General features: G+C 50.6%; 1 protein-coding gene across 5 annotated transcripts in view; it reads right to left on the bottom strand.

The window, feature by feature from the left end:
• Positions 1-18,332, bottom strand: part of RAB11FIP3 (RAB11 family interacting protein 3) — a 79,579-nt gene that overhangs the window by 28,880 nt on the left and 32,367 nt on the right. For 4 of the 5 annotated variants that reach the window (XM_042798567.1, XM_042798569.1, XM_042798568.1 and 1 more), the window contains one exon: positions 10,979-11,070. In XM_042798567.1, coding sequence (XP_042654501.1) covers positions 10,979-11,070 — 92 coding nt within the window. Of the gene's footprint in view, positions 1-1,947; positions 2,187-10,978; positions 11,071-18,332 lie in introns of those variants that run through there. The other variant, XM_032995384.2, reaches the window with a different exon arrangement.

The following is an 18,332-nucleotide window of genomic DNA, read 5'->3' as shown; positions in this document are numbered from 1 at the left end:
CTTTTGCAAGCGGTTTGCAGCGCACACCAAGTTTAGGAGAAGCCAGGTTTCAGCGTATGGGACGATGTTGTGTTGCAGCACTGATTATGTTTTGCTCTGGGGGGAAAAAAAGCCCCATCTCCAGCCCGCACCCCACGTCCCCAGCACTCGCAGCAGCGAGGACGCCTCGTGTGGGACCAGCACGGCTCTGCCGGGTGGGAAGCAGCAGGGACCCAGGAGATGACAGCAGCCATCCACATCTGCATGATTCAGAGGGATAGTTTTTGCCTGTCTGAAAGAGATTTCATGGCAAACTGGAAATAACTCTGCTTGCAGACTCCAAATTAAATGCTGCTGAGGTTTTGGTTTGGGGGTTTGGTTTTTTTTTTTTTTTTTTTTTTGCAATACAAAAAACCCCTCCAACTTTCCCACTGGAAAAGCTTAAATTTAAGTATACATTGAAATATTATAAGTGCAAAGTAAACACAACTATTGCAAAGAAAAAAAACAAAAAAAAAAACAAAAAAAAACCTCAAAACCAGAACACTCCAACCCACAAGTAATTTGATTTAAAACCACTCTGTTGTAGTTACCGTTGCTGACCCTCTCAACATGAAGCATAAGCAGGAGCTGAACAGCTCAGGGCATCAGTCCCCTTAGTTAGATCTATCAAGTTGTTACAAAACATCTTACTGATGAGAAATACCAGTGCGGACAGGCTAAATGAGGGAACAACCCTTTAGACCTAGAAGTACCCACCAGAACAGCACATTAATGATCTTCCTTCAGCCACACCAGGGATGTGCAATTTTTTATTTTTTTTTTAATGAATAAAACAAAAAGGTTACCTGTAACACGATTTGCAAATTTTCTTTGTATTTAGCAAAGGCGAAAATTTTTTCTCTTGTAATACTAGCCTAGATGAGATTTCAAATGCAAGAGCCCTATTAAAATTAAACTTACACAGTCAATGAGTTAAGAGGCAGTTGAAACTGTCAACAAAGTTCTTCTCCGGAGCATAAGCGTGGAGGACTTTGCTTTACATTTCATCACATATTAAGTAACTAAACCTCAAGAAAAGATGCAAGGAGAAGATAGGCAAAACAAGGGGACTTAGGTAAGATATTAACAAATGCCTGAGCAAGCAAAGCAAAACCAAGCCCCTGTGCCCTGGGCAAAGGTGCAGCTGCAGGTGGCAGAAAGCTCTTTTCTATGGCCTCAGGAGCAGCAGGTTTGTGCACTGACCCTTTAAACCCCCCTGCCACATCTCCCACTCAGCCAAGTTTGCCTTTCTGAGGACAGGCAGAAAGTAAACACTTTTTCCAGATTAAAAAACCCAATGATACACTTAAAGACATCCGTGTGCTTGCCATAGCCCGGCTCAGCTACAAGCGCCCCAGGGGACTCACCAGCAACACCCCCACCACATTCAGAACGGGGTTGGTTTCACCAGTATCAGTGTATTTTAAGTTTTTAATCAATTAAAACACACCCTTAGATGCTTCGGGTAAACCTCAGACCTCAAAACTGGGACACGTGCACGCACACTGAACCGAAACAGCATCATGGTTCAACTGAAGTTCCCACCCCTGACTCCAACTCCTCCGCGAGGTATTTGCCCCGGTGCCAGACCTGTTTGCCCTGGCTGAGCATGACACTGGCCACCCGGGCACGCCTCTGCCTGTTCAAAGGTGCCCTGCAAAACGCCGGGGATTTGAAAGCCTGGCAGTGAGCCCTCCTGCTTCTAAAAGGAAATAGATGAAATCATCATCAGGGCAATGTAACATGTCCTGATAAAACTGGCGAGACGATGAACCACCTTTAGGAGACTTATCCAGCAGCAGTTCGTCGATTCCTTGAGTAAAGACCGTTTGACTAAATGTTGTAGAGTGCTGTAAAAACAGCACTTTTTTGATTAAAAAAGCCATTGGGAGTACAAGAAGAAGAAACAAGAGTACTGGGAGTCACCTGCAAGCTTTCTTCTGTGATGGACAGAAGCGAGGTGTTGCCTTGGAGAGGAGGGCAAAGTCTGGCTCCCAGGCATTTTCTGCAGGGCTGGTCCCCAGAGTCGTCACAGCGTCCCGGAGTTCTGCTGTCCTTGGCCCCAAACACTCAGAAACTCAGGAGAGGAAGTGAGGGGAGAGGAAAAGGAAAAACAACTCTGTTTTCCCAGCAAACGCGAACTTATTTATGATGAATGCCAGCTCTGACTGCACACAGGACAGACGGACCAGCTACAAAAACCAGACTCCAAGGACACCCTTGCCTGCTGACCGCGGCCAGGGCACCAGTGCCAGCACCAGGCTGGGAACGCTGTTCTGTCTGGAGCCGGGCCAAGGCCAGCCCTGTGAACGCCCGGAGACCCGCACACCACAGCCCCGGGGCAGGCTCCATCCCAAAGGAGAGGTGAAGAGCATCCCCACAGCCCAGCATCCTACGCCGCAGAGGCAGCCCGGCTAACCGTGCTGCGGCATCAGCCTGCTGGGGACATACGCCTGCCCCGTCTCACGGCAGGCAACCTGTGCTTAAATTGGTTTGAAATCAATTTAAAGCCAGGGAGAAGGGAAGTAAGTTCTGTTTATTGTCCCCACCGGAGTCTGCATTAATACAACCGCACCCTCAAAGCCCCGTTATGCCCCACAGCAGCTCAGCCTCTGGGCACCAGTAGCCAGAAACCTGTACCACCACCAAGCAATCCCACACCGGGGACCATCACCAGCAGCAAGGCACTGACTTCTCGGCCACAATATTTGCCTTTTCTCACTTATCTGGGCAATGTTCACTTCTCAGAGAAGCCAGGGAGCCTGTGCTCAGCCGAGGGTGAAGGCAACTTTCACAACACAGCCCCTGAAGTTGGATTCTGAGGCCGCTACACTCAGTGATACCCCTCAAGGCTGGGCAACAGAACCACACTGCATCTGTTGGGGCAAACTGAAATCACCCCCGCCCCCCCACACCCTCCCTAAAAATATCAAAAAACAAACTCACAAGACACCAGAACTATCCTCAGCACTCCGAAAGCCTGCAGCCACCGTCCCTCCCAGTCCAACTCCCCAAGAAGACCCAGGCAGAGAGGACTATGAAGATACCATCATGTGCACACACCCCGTAGGCTGTAAGGAGTAAAGACCATTCCTAAATACGTTGCACATGCCAACGTACTCAGAAAGAAAACAGCAAGCGGCCGAGTCGGGTGGATGCCCACCCTGCTTCTTCCTGGCACCTCCAGGGCTCAGAGCGGTCCCGGGGGCCACAGACCTGCCTCCCTCTAGAAACCCAATCCTTCCTCATTTCACGTTAGCACTCAAAACCCACCTGTGGGCACATGGCCTCCTCGCCCAAATGAAATCCAGCTCCAGGAGCGTGCACCACCAGGAGCTGCCGGCTGCTTCTGCAAGGCAGGAGGGAAGCAAAGTCCAGGAGACGCCGGGCGCGAGGCTTACCGGCTCGGCGCCGAACAGAGCGCCTTTTGTTCCCGGCCTCCTCGATAAGGAGAGGCGAGCTAATGCACCCTTCCCTGCCGTGTGACTGCAGCCCTCCTCGCCACGGGAATACCAAAATAAAAGCACGCCTTCGAAGCCCCACGCAACAGCCAGCCCCACGCTCCAGGTGCATGCACTTTCTTTCCCCATGAAGCCATCGCCAATTAAAAAGGTTAATTTTGAAGAAGACCTAGAGAGGCTTCCAAAGCTTATTTCATCCTTCCTGATATTTCTGGTGAGTATTTAGGACAAATTCCTTCCTTATAGCCACAAAGAGAAAAATGAATAAAGCTTGCCTTGCTCACTAGGGGAAGATCAGGAGCACTTTGCTACTGGCAAACAATTGCAATCACCGTTTGGGTGACTCAGACAGCAATCTATGATACCTGATAGCTATACTGACCACAAAGGAGGACTGGTGGTTTGGTCACGGGTGCTAACTGAGTTTACAAACACACCAACCCCACTGCTGCCCCAGCTCTGCATTGCCCTCACCCAGGCAGCTGCTTTCTGCAAACACAGGAGCCCCACCAGAACCAGCGCCGCCGGGTGACCCGATCCACAGGATCCTCCCCCCCTTCCCCACAGCAGCCACCGGTGTACAAAGTCCTCGACAGTGCATGGTTTGCAATGCACTGCTCAAACCCAGAAGTTTTGAAGGTTTTGTCTGTTTTTCTGTTTCCTCTCTACAGAAATTTCACATATTTCAAGTCTCAAACTCCCGTAGTCATGACCGTCTAGCGTAAAAAAAAAAAAAACAAACTTGTTTCCTTCCATTACCGTCACAAATCACATTTTCTCCGGGTTATCTTTGCTCTCCTCTGGGCCACATCCTTCCTGCAGCACAGTGTCCTGAGCAGGACGCTGCAACACAGACTGGAAGCATCTTGCACCTTGATAACCAGCTGACCTTCTGTGCCGAGTCCAAAACCAGCAAGGACTCCTGCTAACGAGCCCAGCAGCACGGGAGTTACGCTTTAACCCGAGCTCTCCTTGCTCTGTCCAGATCTGCTTCCTAGCTGAGCAGGTCGCAGCCCTTTTGCTCTCCCAGCTCTTCTGCATGTGCTGCAAGACCTCAGCGCAGGTCTGGCACCGCTGTGAGGAGCCCAAAGTCAGGTATCCCTACAGCAAAACCAATCAGGAGACCCCAACCACTGCCAGTTTTACTTTTCAAACTCTGACGGAGACACCTTCGCTCCCCGCTTTGCCTCCTGATGCTGCCGTGTCCCTGCGCCCCAGCCTGCCCGGCACGCTGCAGCCCAGCTCCCACCTTTCCCGGTCCCATGCACTGTGCTTGCACTTCAAGATAAGGCTTTGTTTTCCAAACTCCTTCCAACCTCTTTTGTGCAAGGCAATCACTCCAATGAGAATGTTTTCTGACCAGCAAAGAAATTGCCCACCATCACCCTGAACCAGAGTCCTGCCCTCAGGGATATTCGTGCCTGATTTACACTCCTATCCTTTCCTCTAAGCAGTACTGAGTCTGTCTAATATATGAATTTCCTTAGTATTTTCAGGCTTTTTGTTGCCAAGTTGTCACCACAGACTGATTTTAGAGTCCAGACCAGCAGTTTTAGTAATTTAATTACTGGATTTTCTTGTGTGTATGTATCAATACAAAGATAATACAGACTGTTCACTCCTTTGCCGCCAAAGTGTGCTCTGCACATGTGAACGGGATGGGCAGCTCCCTCTCCGTGTAGGGAAGCAGAAAGGCTTTGGGGACAGTGAGGACACTGCTCAGGGCTCTGCATGCTTCCCCAAGGGACAGGCAGATGAACAGACATCAAACTGCACCCGTCATGTTTCACAGCCCTGCAGTTCTGGCCACCTGTAAGATTAGGAGTGCAGCGGCTGTTTATGACAAAATCAACACCAATTCCAGCAGCCAACTTGGAGAATGCTTTGTGATTTTCCTTCATTCAGACACGATGATGCTTTCAAGGGTCAGCCCTGTCACCAGAAGCCCATTGAGGCCAGCTCTTCCAGACATGGGAACAGCACTGGTAAAGAAAGCCTGAGCCGAGCGGTGAAGCGGTGCAGTCTTCACATGCTGCTGTTTCATCCCCGTCCTTCCCATCCCCACCGCCGCTGCGGTGGTACCAGCAGGGCCGGCGTGGCAGAGGACCACAGACCTTCATACCTGCATTTGGCTAGTCAGGGAGCAGCCCACGGGGTCCCCAGCAGAGCTGGCGAGCTGAACCCCCCCGAGCCCCGCAGGCAGCTGGGAGGCAGGTTGCTTTTGAAGGCTGCAAAGCTTAACCCCGTCTTTTCAGACTGCCTGACCTCTACCAGACACGAATCTGCTGGTAACAGTGGTATGGAGAGGCTGAGGAGGAAAAACCTCACGTAAACTGCTGAGGATTGCAAAGCGAGGTCCACCACCAGGGCAGAAAACACATACTTTAAATACTCTGCTCACCAGGCACAGCTCGCTGCCTTAGGGGAGGGAAAATATTTTCTTGGGGAGTCTGTAATAAGAAAGCAGAGCTCGGTAGGTCCACTGGGCTATCAGGAAAAGAGTCAACAAGTCTATAGGCAGCCCGCATGGGCTCATTGCAAAACACAAGCCACAGAGAATGATAGCTGATGCCTCCAGGGAACAGATTTTGCACACCCAAGCTGTGGTACCCCCTGCACTCTCAGCAACAGCTTCTGTCTTACCGGCGCACCGCTGGAATCCTGCAAGTCTTTGGTCCCCTCTGCAGAAACGCTGAGCAGCTGGAGAAATCCAGCAACGTGGGTTTAAACTGCCTCGCTGATTTTTGCCCTTCAAGAAGCATTAAATTCAATTGTTCCACGTGGAAAGAAATTACAACTTTAACAGAGGCAACAGTTCTTTCAGCAGCTGCCAGCTGTGCCTGCGGACAGGCAGGCTAGAGAGAGCCAGGAGCATCCCCCTCCTTCCAGTAGGCACAAAACTAGGTGTGGGACCTCACCAATGACTATTTTACTCCCCAGGTCCACGCTTACTGTGCTGTATGAGTTGGTACTGAACATTTAGCCAGAGGGGACATGCCAAGGGGAATAAGGCTTGCGCAGAGTGCCTGTGTGCATGCCTAGGGAGTGTTGCTGCATGTCTGGTTAGCGCTGCTGTTGCGAGAAAGCAAAATTCCCCTCTTGTGGCTGTGCACAGCTCAATGTGATGCATTTTCCTGGCTGCTACTGAGAGGAACCACGGCAGCTGCCCAGCAGATGGCAACAGCCCTGCGCAAGGTGCACAGCACCGCACAGCCTGGCCCCGCGCCTCTCACCTGCAGGAGTTTCAGCTGACCTCCTTTGCAGATCTCAAAAAGGGCCTCCCTATCACCTTGTCAGCCCAAAGCACAAGTTCCCACGGCTAAAAATCAGCCTTTGTGCTATTTATTGTGCTCCGGGGTCAGTCTTTACAGAAAACAGCCTTGCAAAGGCTCTGCCTCTCCTCCAGCCACCCTAAGGTTACACATCTCCGTGCCCAATCCCAGTGTAACTCCAGCAGCACACCGAATTTTTGTGGCTTGCTTTCATTTTGGAAGAATCAGCTGCTCTGCAGTGCTCAAGTGGGCTTATCCCAGGAGTCTAGGCAGAGAGCCCTTGTCCTACGGCAAGGCCCAGCAGGTACCTGGAAAGCTAACTCCAAATTCACCTTTCCCCTCTGCAGAGCACTGCAAACAAGTCCATGTACCTCAGAATTGAGTCATGAGCTTCATGGGAGTTTGCAAGGGAGGTGAGGATAACTCCTACCTTCCAGTTAGTCAGCAGCAAAAGCTGCACTAGCCCAGCCTGGGGGAAGACAGGCGAGGACTTAGGTGTCTGGGCAGAAAGACTTCAAGCTCCCTTTAAATAGCTTTTACAAAGCAGGGTAGACCAAATCACTGTCATTATTTTTTTTTGGTGATGTTTCCCTTCAGAAGTAGATAGCAGGAAGATTGTCATCCAGCTGCCCTGCAATCACCACACTTCTACCTCGGAAACACGCTACCTGGGGCTGCAGGCAGGTAGCCCCGGCAAGGTGCTGCTCTCCCTGCGCCGGAGCGGGCGTACAGGGGATGAGATCCCTCTTGCAAGCGTGCCAGCAGAGTGCTGGGGACTGCGATGAGCCCCCTGCAAGCACAGCTGGGCGCACAAGAAGCCACGTCTCTGCAGGAACTCAGGCTCCTGGGTTTCCAATCCCCTGCCAGCTGCTGCCTTAGGAGAGCCATGCGGCCAGAAATCCTCTTTGGAACCAAGTTTTAAGACAGAGGTGTCTGCTGGACAGACCTGGCAAGGTGCAACAGGAGCCAGAAGCTCCGCACCACATCAGGAGCCACACAAGCGGCTGAACTGTGGAACTATCTGACATCATTAAGGTCCCTGCGTGAGGTGTCAAAGTTCAGATCTTGTCCCTTTTGAGAGGCTTTGACAGCCACAGTGGAAGATGCAAAGTGTTGGTTCCTCTCGCTGTAGAGCAAACATTCACTGAAAGACACGGATACCGGGTACTTAGGGTTTTCCACAGATGTTCAGCTCCCTCTGATGACAGCCACCAGAAGAGGATGAGTCACCAAGAGCAACCTTATTAACAAAGAGAAGACATTTTCATTTAGACTGCTCAAAGCACTTGTTTACACTTGTTTGAACAACCATTTAGGTGAAAAGCTCTCTGTCAAGGCCCCAACACTTGTAAGAGCCAAGCACTCAAATCACTGTGATTTTGTGCTGTTTAAGGGGGAAAACAGCCAATACTCCCGATCCAGTAACCACGATTACTCTCAGTACCACAACACAGCAAACGCAGCACCTCTCCTTCAGCTCACCTTTCAAACATCCTCTGATGAGAAGAGAAAAGCTAGCTGTGCTCCTTCACCCCACGGCCCTGCCAAAGCAAGAGGGGCACATCCAGTGTCTGAAGTCCATCAACTGTGTTTCTGGGGGCTGAGAAAGAAGCTGTCGCATTAAAGAGAGTGTTTGGCTGCCTGGTGGTCCCATGGAACGTCAAGTTTTAGAGCTGCGTGTTCGCTGGGCACCATCTTCCCAGATCTGAAATGGGGACATCTGAGAATACAAACTGTTTTTTGGTGGCGTGGGAGGTCTACTTGGAAGAAAGGCAACACCTGGACTTTTGGAAGGGTGCTTTTTCCTCCTCCTCTCTTCCAGGTGAATCCAAGCAAGATGGAATATATATTGGGAAAAAACCCCATTTATTCTGTTTTCTGTCTTAACCATTTCCAGAGCAGCTGCCTGCTGCACCTAACAAAGAAGGACTTGCCAGAGCCCCCCCCCCCCCCCCCAGCAGACAGCTCTGCCAGGCAGGGCAGCACAGTGCTCTGGTGAAAAACACTCATTTGCTGCTCCCAGCAGGTTGCTTGGTACAACGGCTTCTCTCATCCCCCCCCCGCCCTCCCTGAAACAGCTCCAGCTTTCCAAGGTATAGCACTATAGGACATGTGGAATAAAACGTGCATTGGAAGCTCACTGCTCAGCTGAACGAGAACAAAAAAACACGCGCCCCAAGACACCAATTTATTTTTACACTCACAACGCTGAGTGGTATTTCTCGATCATGTTCTCATTTGCTGAACCTCTACAAAATCCTTGCAGGCTCGAAATTATTTCGAATCATGTATCCAAGACAACAAAGGTAATTCTTCCCCAGCATATTAAACATAGACACCAACAGAGCTCTGATCTTTAGACAGTTACCCTGAATTCAGTGTAAGAATTCATTTACATCTTTCTGAAAGGGAGATTTCAGGAATCATCACCTTTTCCCTTTGGGTCACCTTGTCGTTTCAAGGAAATGATGGCCCAGCAGCAGAACTATTTCATCCCAGCGGGGCACACACCCGGCTTGTTGGTATTCCTGCCCAGAATAGCTTGTAGCGCTGACAGAGCTCATCTATGCTAAATTAGCCCTTAGAAAACATCCCTGCTCTGAATCTCAGAAGATTGTCCCTTGACGCAGGTCTGAGGAGCAAAAAACGAAAGCCCCTGACTGCATGAGCACTGCGACACACTGTCACAGCCTCCAAACCGCTCAGTCCAGCGGTTAAAAAGCACATTTGTGACCTTGTACCGGACAGAGAAAGAATATGAAAACCCACCTCCCTTTCTGCTGCCTTCTATGCCTTCTACCCAGCTATCACTGGCTTTTGTGACTGTATTTCAAAAAGGAAAAATAATCTAATAATCAACACGTCCCTGAAGGGCTTCTGGGGGAGGAACCCAGGATCACGTGCTCTTAAGGCTGTGTTCATCCAAGCAGTCCTAAGGGAAAAAGCGACCTGCTCAGGGTGACAGTGCAAGCCCATTGACTCGATTGAAAATGGGAGCCAGCAAACCAGCCCAAGAGAAAACCCGCGCTGGGCTGGGAAATGGGATGATGACCTGGTCAACTGTCAAGCATCAGTCAAAGTGAGAGCTTCTAGCCACCTTAAGTGATGGACCTGTGCTTCTCACTAACACAGGGAAGACCAGCTGTCCAACATCCAGTTTATCATTAGGAAACTCAAAAGAATAGCTTGAGCCTTGTATCAAGAAGTCATAAGGCCAAAATAACATATTATAGACTATACAAAGCAAAGATGTATATTTGCATGCAAATATAAAGGAGGCTGGGAGTCTCTTTACAGGTAACAATTTCTCTGAGAAAAACATCCAGAGTTTCCAAGACACGAGAGTCAAAAACCTGAAGAGGAATGGTTGGAAAAGGAAAAGCAGGTGGAAGCTATTCAGTCCCCAGGTGGGACAAGGGAGCCAGCCAGCCCTTTGCTCTGAAGGCACCTGCAGCACCTTCTGCTCCAGGCTGGGAGGCATGGAGCAGGAATGGAGGAAGCCTACCAAGCGAAGCCCAAAAGGCCATAAACACAGACAACAGGTCACTGTAGCAGCAGCCTCTTTTCTAGCTGGGGAGAGCAGATACAGGACATCACTGCAGTGTGCTCCTGTGGTAAGGCATACAGAAGGGAACCCAGGGATGGAGGCTATAACTTTAACAACAGGAAAAAAACAAACATATCAGATAAGCATCCTTGATCAAGCCCAAGAATAGAGAAAATAAATCTATGTTTTTGTCTTCTGCCCTGCCTTTTACTGGCCAAACAGCATCGAGCGTCGATGCCCAACCACCTCTGCTACTCTCAGGTATACTTTTGGCCGGTACATCCCAAAATCAGGCTCAGGTTCTCTAACCTCAGAAACTCCAGCAATAAGACAAACACAACAGCAGCAGGCACCTTTCCCACACTGTTAGTGCTTCACCGCAAAAAGGGTCTCCCTCTTTCACCCAGGACACCATGCTCTGGCAGTTCTGCAAGCTCAGACAGCACTAGCTGTGGGTTTCTGCTTTAACACCAATTTTAACTTAAACAGCACTAAATGCTTGGGCAAATTCTCTGGGCCAGTCACCCACAGGTTAAAGAATTCGTTTTTACTACGTGTTAAGCATCCCTGAGCCCTGTATCACAGCAAATGCTCTTCTCCCCCAGCCAAACCCTCCATGCTCAAGTCTCACACTGTGTACAGCTGGTATTGCAGGAGCTAACAGTGCTCATACTTGCCTCAAACGTGACAAAGTCATCAAACTCATCAGGACAGGCCGGAGCTTCCTCCTCAGGGGTATATCCCATATCATACAACTGGCTGTCAGGATCTGCAAAGAAAAATAAAAGAGGAAAGAGAATCACCAAAAGAAAACCTCCACCCTGAAGCGAAGGACATCTTCGGGAGACATGACAGCAGCAGGACAGGAACTCCTTTTGCACGCACCGGTGCCTTCAGCTTTCAGAAAGGACCTCTGCTTCCAGGCATCCCACCACCATCTCGGGTGGAAGGCAACTGGGACAGCTGCTCCCTGGCAGAGGTCCCGCGAGGCCCCTCGCTGCTCCGATGGGGCTAGCACCTGGATTTATCCCTACCCTGCCATGGTCTCCATTCCTTTTCCTGGTTTCTTCCTTATCCCTGTTTCCTGCATCCTCTTATTCTTCTCCCAGAAGGCTTTAATCCTGCTGTGGGCAGGGAATACATTAGATCTATGTGTGACAGCCAACTACCATGGGAACCGCAGAGAAAGCAGGCTGCGCTGAAGCTTTTATCATCTACTGCTCCTCCCGTGGCCAGCCACATCAGGAGCCATCCTCACAGGGGGACAGGAAAATAGGAGGTTTTCCACAAGATTTCTTTAAAAAGAAAAATAAATTACTCCTCCCACCCCAAAACCCCCATCCGCAGCAGAGCTGAGCGGCACTTCTCCAAGCCCTTCGACCAAGGAAGGGAGCGTAAATCCCCTGTGTTCCCTCAAGCAACAGCTAACGCCTGATCCAGCACACGACCTAGATCACAGGCTGGAAACACCAAATCAAGATCAGATGCTGCAGTCCCAAAATAAATAGCAGGCTCAAAACCACATGCCTTGGAGCTGCAAACATTGCGGCACTAGGTTTGTCTGATGTTGATAAACTTGGCCGGGCAGAGGGGGTCATAATGTCAGTGCTCCTTGGGCAGCTCGGTGATCGCCCGGATTTGGGGAGGGACAGGCTTTCCTTTTACGGCTGCTTGAGGCAGATGATGAGAGCAGAGCTACGAAGCGGGGTCTGCTTTCTGCGTCCTTCAGGCTGGTGGCTTCCCAGCAGGCTGGCAGAGCAGCCAGTTCAAACAGCATCCAGGCTCGAGCCCAAACCGAAGGGGCACGTTCAGTCGTGTGCCGTTTTGCTGCAGCTGAGCAGCACAGCCCCCCTGCCGGGATCGTACGCAGGCCCCCTCGAAGGGTATATTCCCTGCACAGTCACAGCCAGGGCTCCCGCTTTGGGTCCACCTCCAGATATCAAGAAAGGCCATTTTTCATCAAGGGATCCGTACATCTAGTATGAAGCCAAGGGATTAGGGCACAGGACGGAGTAAGGAGTCAGGCTTGCAGCAACACCCCCCCATCCAAACAAACCCCAGTAGCTCTATGAGCTGACCATTGAATGCAAACACAGCCAGGAGATACTGGAGCCACCAACCCGATGGGTACAGGTAGCCCATGGGGGGTGGGAGAAGCTGAGCACATGGCACCAAGAAACAAGCCCTCCCCTAACCTGGGTCTGGGACTCCCAGGGGTTAGACTGTAAATCAAAACCAGGCATAAGCCAAAATGGTTTTCCAGAAACCAGCATATGATGCTGTGATCTACAGTAGGCACTCGGCAGCGTCCATGGCTTCAGCAGATGAAAGGTGCTCTTGCTCACAATTTATAACTTTAATATCCCCACTGCTCTCCCCGCTTGCCAGGGCTCCTGCCTGTAACCCTGAGCAAGGCAGCCAGGTGCACGGGAAAACGCTGCAGCCCAAGGCAGACTCAGGCCACCTCCTACTCTAACTAATGGGTTTAGCACTTAAGGCTGTATTCCCCCTCTCCTCAAACGTTACCCTGTCCCCACCCGCACAGCTCCACCCGTGGGTCTGAGCCTACAGTCGGGAGTTTTCCCGTTAGTTATCCCTGTTGCTATTCTGGGATTTGAGAGCCTCCTTGATGACAGCAGGGAGGACCGAGGGGACGGGGACAGTGACCTGCTTGCTGCGAAGCCATGGGAGCACCTGGGAGTGGGTCTCGCCGAGAGAAGCCTCTCCCCATTTCTGGGAAAACCAAACAGTGCTCCTCAAAGGCAATCCACGTCACATCATCGAACCAGAGGGGACAGCCAGCCACGTCTCTTTCTGACTACAGGCCACGGCAGGCAGGCGATGCCCATCTCCAGAGAGGTGGCTGGGATGTGCCCGGGAGCACGCGAAGAGCCGGATCAGCTCATGGGGACACAGGCTGCAGGCACAGTGCCCTGGTCCCCTGCCTGGCCAGGGCTCTGCCCTGCGCCATGTCCCACCCAGCATGAGCCCTGGGGACAGCTCTGCTCTCCGCAGCCTCCGAGCAGGCCCTGGCCCAGCACAGATGCTTCATCTGCAGCCCATCTGAATCCCTGAGCCGACAGCAGCAGGACCCCGGCCAAACAGCTGCCAGTGCATCCAGCTGCCTGCTCGCACGCTTCTGCTGGGCATGGCCGGGCAACCCAGCCAGCCTTAGCAGTGCCCACCCTGCAAAACCATCTCCAGTGCTCCTGGTGGCATCCCAGGGCAGCCCTGGGAACCGCAGAGCACCCCAAAGGTGGTGGAGCCAGGCACAGGCTGCTCCCTTCTGCTTATTCCCGTATCATTTCTTTTCCTCCCCCTCCAAATAGACACATGAAAGCTTCTTGCTTTTCTACAAACACAGATAAAGATATTTATTCTGCTCATTCCTTCCAAAGGGACTTGACAAGGGAGAGTTTACAGTCAAGTGAAGGCTTCCAGCTCCCTTTGGAAGCAGGGGTATAAAGGGTGGGCAGACCACGCACAAACAGCTCCCTGACATCAGCTGCCTCCTGTACAGCTCCAACTGAGCACTCCTGGAGCCTTCCCAGCTCTTCAGGCACTTCTTGGTGTCGGGGTGAACACGAGAGTGGTTGCTCCAACCTTCCTGCACAGCACCCAGCCCAAAGAGGGGGTCTCTGCACAGGCAGGGTTTATTTTTACAGCAAGCTCCACTATAAAAAGCAAGGAAAGCCCATTTGAGAGGTCACCTGTACCCTTGCTGGTGGCGTGGCCGGCAGAAGCCATGGCCAGGAGACAGCACTCCATCTTTCCACCTCTCCATGCTCCACATCAGAGAGCAAAAGACAAACACCACTACCAACAAAGATTGGCTTTTCTGCTCAATTCAGTCCCTCCCCCTTCGAAAAAGCCATATGGTGCTTTGTGTATAGGGAGAGTTGCCATGGAGAGCTTGCTTGCAAGTCTTCCAGCACAACAGGCTGCAGTAAGCTTTCAAATTCCTGTCCAAAAGAGCCAAAAAAACCCCAAGAGACCTTTGCTTCTCAAGTGGCACTCCCCACGTGAAGAGCACCGTGCTCCAGGTGCCGAGAGGCCCATGGCGAGAGGCGGAGGGCTCTGCTGGCCCTTCTCCCCCACCGCACCACTAACAGCGCAGGAGGATGGATGGCTGTGGGCCACCAGCAACAGCCCTGCACAACCCTGCTCCAGCAGCACGTGGAGAGAACAAATGCTCAAATTCCCTCTGCTCTCCCGCTTGCGTCTCGAAGTGAAATCCCTCTACTCCCCTTTACATACCCTTCTCCATGCCTCTCACAGCAGAAAGCATGCTTTCATCTCTTACACTCATCCCTGATTTCACTTGACCTCTTTCCTTCCTCCTCTTCGAGGGTCGATGTGGTTAGCACACCAGGAGTCACCTCTTTCCAACACTGCTCAAAATCACAGCTTTTGCTGACGTCATTAGGGGCTGCCTTTTGTCCTCACACCTGTGTCCGCAACCAGCTTCTCCGGTGGTTTCAGCTCTATCCATCACTCCCACTGCTAGTCCTATTACATCCATGCGCAGCCAAAAATCTCAAAGCTACAAATCAGGCTCCAAGAGACCCTCCAGGGAGCCTTACTGCCCAACAATCTCCCCACAAAGAGGCTATAAGCTATATGCTAGGTCTTTTTTCCCAAATTAATTGCGCTAATTTATTTGACTGGAATATGTGGGCACGGTACCAGGCATCTGGATAAAGCTTTAATTGAACTATTGTGGCAGCACTGTTGTATCAGGGTAATGCAGCTGATATAGAATTTACAGAAGTAATTGTAACAAGTAAGAGCAGGCATGTATACTGTATCATCCAGTAAAGCTCAAGCGAATTTGGAAAAAAAACCAAAACAAAACAAAACACCAGAATATGTAAAAATCAAATTAAGCATACTATGAGGCACCTGCAGTATCCTTTTGACATCTTTTCCTATCCCTGCCTTGAAGGTTCTTCTTTCCCAGCATGTGCTCATCCAAACCCCGCTGAGATCACCACCTTCTAAGCTCATCGCATCGACCACACCACTCCCTTGAGAGAGGGAGATTTGCCACCATACAAGTTTTGCTGTGAGTCCAGCTCTGACCAGTCAGCCCCAGCACTTTTTCTCCCACACAATTGATTTTCTCTGTTCCCCAGTGCTGCCCTGCTTCTTGCTGGCTTATACCTCCACACTAAAACCTGCGCCTCCCTCTCTTCTGGAGATGCCTTCATTCCTCCCAGCGTTTCATAAAAAAATCACTGTCCAAACACTGTGTAAAGCTTCTGACAAAGACCATCTCTGTCCAAATCTTCGTGCTCTCCCACTGATGGGAGCATTCACTCTCATCTTTTACACCAACTGCAAGCCAAGGGCAACCTCTGTCCGGTATCCTTCAAGCCTCTAGAGCCAGTGGCCAACTCCGAGGAGCAGCACTGCTCACTGCAGAGACACAGCTGCACGGGGGTTTCTCCTGGACGTAGCGCATACACACAGCTCGGGAACGAGCAGGACAGGTCCTGGGCTTTTCGTGGGGGTTAATGTGTGCTGAGCACCTGCAGCAGGCAGAGATGCACCCTTCGCTGTCTTGCTGTGCTGACAGGAGAATCGCTGTGCTTCAAAAGGGCTTGGATGTGCAATCATAGCCTGGGCTTTTCAAGAAATGCAACAGAGCACAGAGCTACAGGAACAGAAGTCCCGGGGTACAGAAGGCTCCTGAAATAGATTCTAAGGACTGCTTTCAGAAGACAGGATTTCAGTGAAAAGGCACCTTGAGTGAAGAGCTGTGGGTACAGTAGTGACACACAGGTCAGAAACAGAGAAAGTTTTATCAGCTTCATATAGGAATGACCTAGAAAAACAGAGCCTTTCAGAAGTATTTAAGTCATCTGCCAACACACACTGTACATACCGCTGCAAGCCACAGAGCCACAAACTCAAAGTGATTCAAATAGTATGGATTATGCACAGCTAACAGACTTGAATTATTCAACACGGGAGTAAGGCTAGGAACCTGCATGAATGGCACAAGACCCCAAAAAACACAAGACAAAGTTATGGTTGGCTTGAGAGAACAACTGATAGAAGCTGAACTCCCTTACTAGGCACACTGCTTGAAAACAAGGTGGCAAAAAAGTATTAAAGTTACAGGCGTTTAGGAGGACCTTGCATCCAGAACAAGGAGACAGAGGGGAAGCCACCGTCCAGCATTTCCAGAGGCAGTTCAGGGTCTTACACCTTCATCAAAGCTCAAGCACCCACGAGTTGTTAGTCCCTGAAGGACAAAGCCAGCACCAGCCCAGCCATCCACCCTTTTGCTTTCCGTAAGTGATCCAGGAGTACAGGTATAATCTGATGCTTACGCACAAAGTGCTAGCACTGATCAGAGCAGGAAAGAGCAGCTTTCTCTACGGGCCAGGAGCACTTACTGAAAACTAGCATTTTACAAGCAAAAATTACACAACGAAATAACTGAGCGGCAGGCTCGGGCTCCCAAGGAGGCAGTGTCAGAATTGAGGTTGCTTACACAACCCTCATCCAAGCCCCTCTCGGCTAATGCGCATTAGCAGCCCTTTGTTTCCTGAATATCACTGCTCACGGATTGGTACTTATCACACATTCCTTTTGATCCTCTTCACGCAGTGCAGGCCCTCGAGCTTTGTTTAGACATCCCATCTAAAGACATAATAAAAAGAATTAATTTCAAGGTATCCAAGGCTTTTTGGAAGTTTAAATCCAGCCGCCTTCACCTCCGAGACCAGGTGAGCACTGCTGCCTCCACTGCAGCCATGGACCAGAGACAGGAAACCACCACTAACACACATGGGATTTGGCATTGAGTTTAACATACAGGTCCTTATTTTTAATTCTCAGCAATTTGAGATGTCTTTTCAGTGTGTACTAGTCATCAAGACCAGCTCAAACTCCTCCAGACTTATGCCAGCCTGGAACAAAGGCTCACTGATGGAGGTGTGGAAAACAAGGACCAGGCTTGCGGCCACCAGCAAGTGGTTCAGAACCACTTTGTGACGTGCCAGCAGAAAAGGCTCGAGAGACTGAGCCTCCAAAATAGCACAAGCTGCCCTGGTGAGGAGACCTCCTGATGTCCTCCATCTCCAGTCTAGCTTCTGCTTTCAACAACTCTGTATTTCGGGAAACAAAGCTGAATTTTTCAGCCAGCAGCTTTATTCCCTGTTCTGTGAAGAGACCGAGGCAGGACCTCTGGAAAGAGTGCATGCAACTATGCAAACAACAGAACGTCTTAACTTAGCTTCCCAGAGCACACTAAATGTAGACTCAACCTTTGGGACCTCCAACGGCCGGTCTCCTGTCAAGCGTTTGAGCACACTGAAGTAGAAACTCTTCTAGATGCTCCACATCCAGCCTGATTCAGGCAGGAGCACACAGAAAACAAGCAGCAGCTCCTAGGTATGATGGCCCTGCAAGCAAAATAAAATTAAAGAGAACCCTGGCTCAGGAGCCCGGATGCACCAGAGCTTTTGACATACCAGATAAAGGCAGAAACAAAACAGTTTCTTGGCCCGCTCACATCAACTGGGGCACTGGCTGGATGCCACCATCCCACCACGAAGCGTTTCAGCCTTCCACACCAGCTCCAGCTCAAAGCTCCCACATGGAGAAATAAAGATAGCCATTAAAACCAGTTCAATCCTCCCCAGCTCACAGCTTCCAATCCTGTGCCGGAGAAATGCTTGCAATGTACTTACCTTCAAGCACAGCTAAATATCATTATCAATGCAACGGCCTGTGTGAATCGAGGCACAGCTTGCCTGCAGAACCACCCAGGGCCTGGATGCGAGCATTAAAACAAGCCCTTTCAACACCTGCAGCACTTGCAAATCATAACATGCAGACATTAGTGTTTGGCATTCAGCACTTGCAGGTCCTACTTGCCATTTCTGTCCCCCCCATTAGCCATACCACAAGCTGAGGACAACTAATGCAACACTGATGCTAAAAGCCTTTTCAAAGCAATCACCGAGCCCTGGTACGTGATTTGGATCAGAACCACCCCACCTGCCTTTGGGCAGCACA

Source organism: Tyto alba, unplaced genomic scaffold, assembly GCF_018691265.1.
Source record: "Tyto alba isolate M040663 unplaced genomic scaffold, T.alba_DEE_v4.0 Super-Scaffold_28, whole genome shotgun sequence".
NCBI lineage: Eukaryota > Metazoa > Chordata > Aves > Strigiformes > Tytonidae > Tyto > Tyto alba.
The sequence above is the reverse complement of the archived record's forward strand: the minus strand, read 5'-3'. Positions and strand labels throughout refer to the sequence as shown.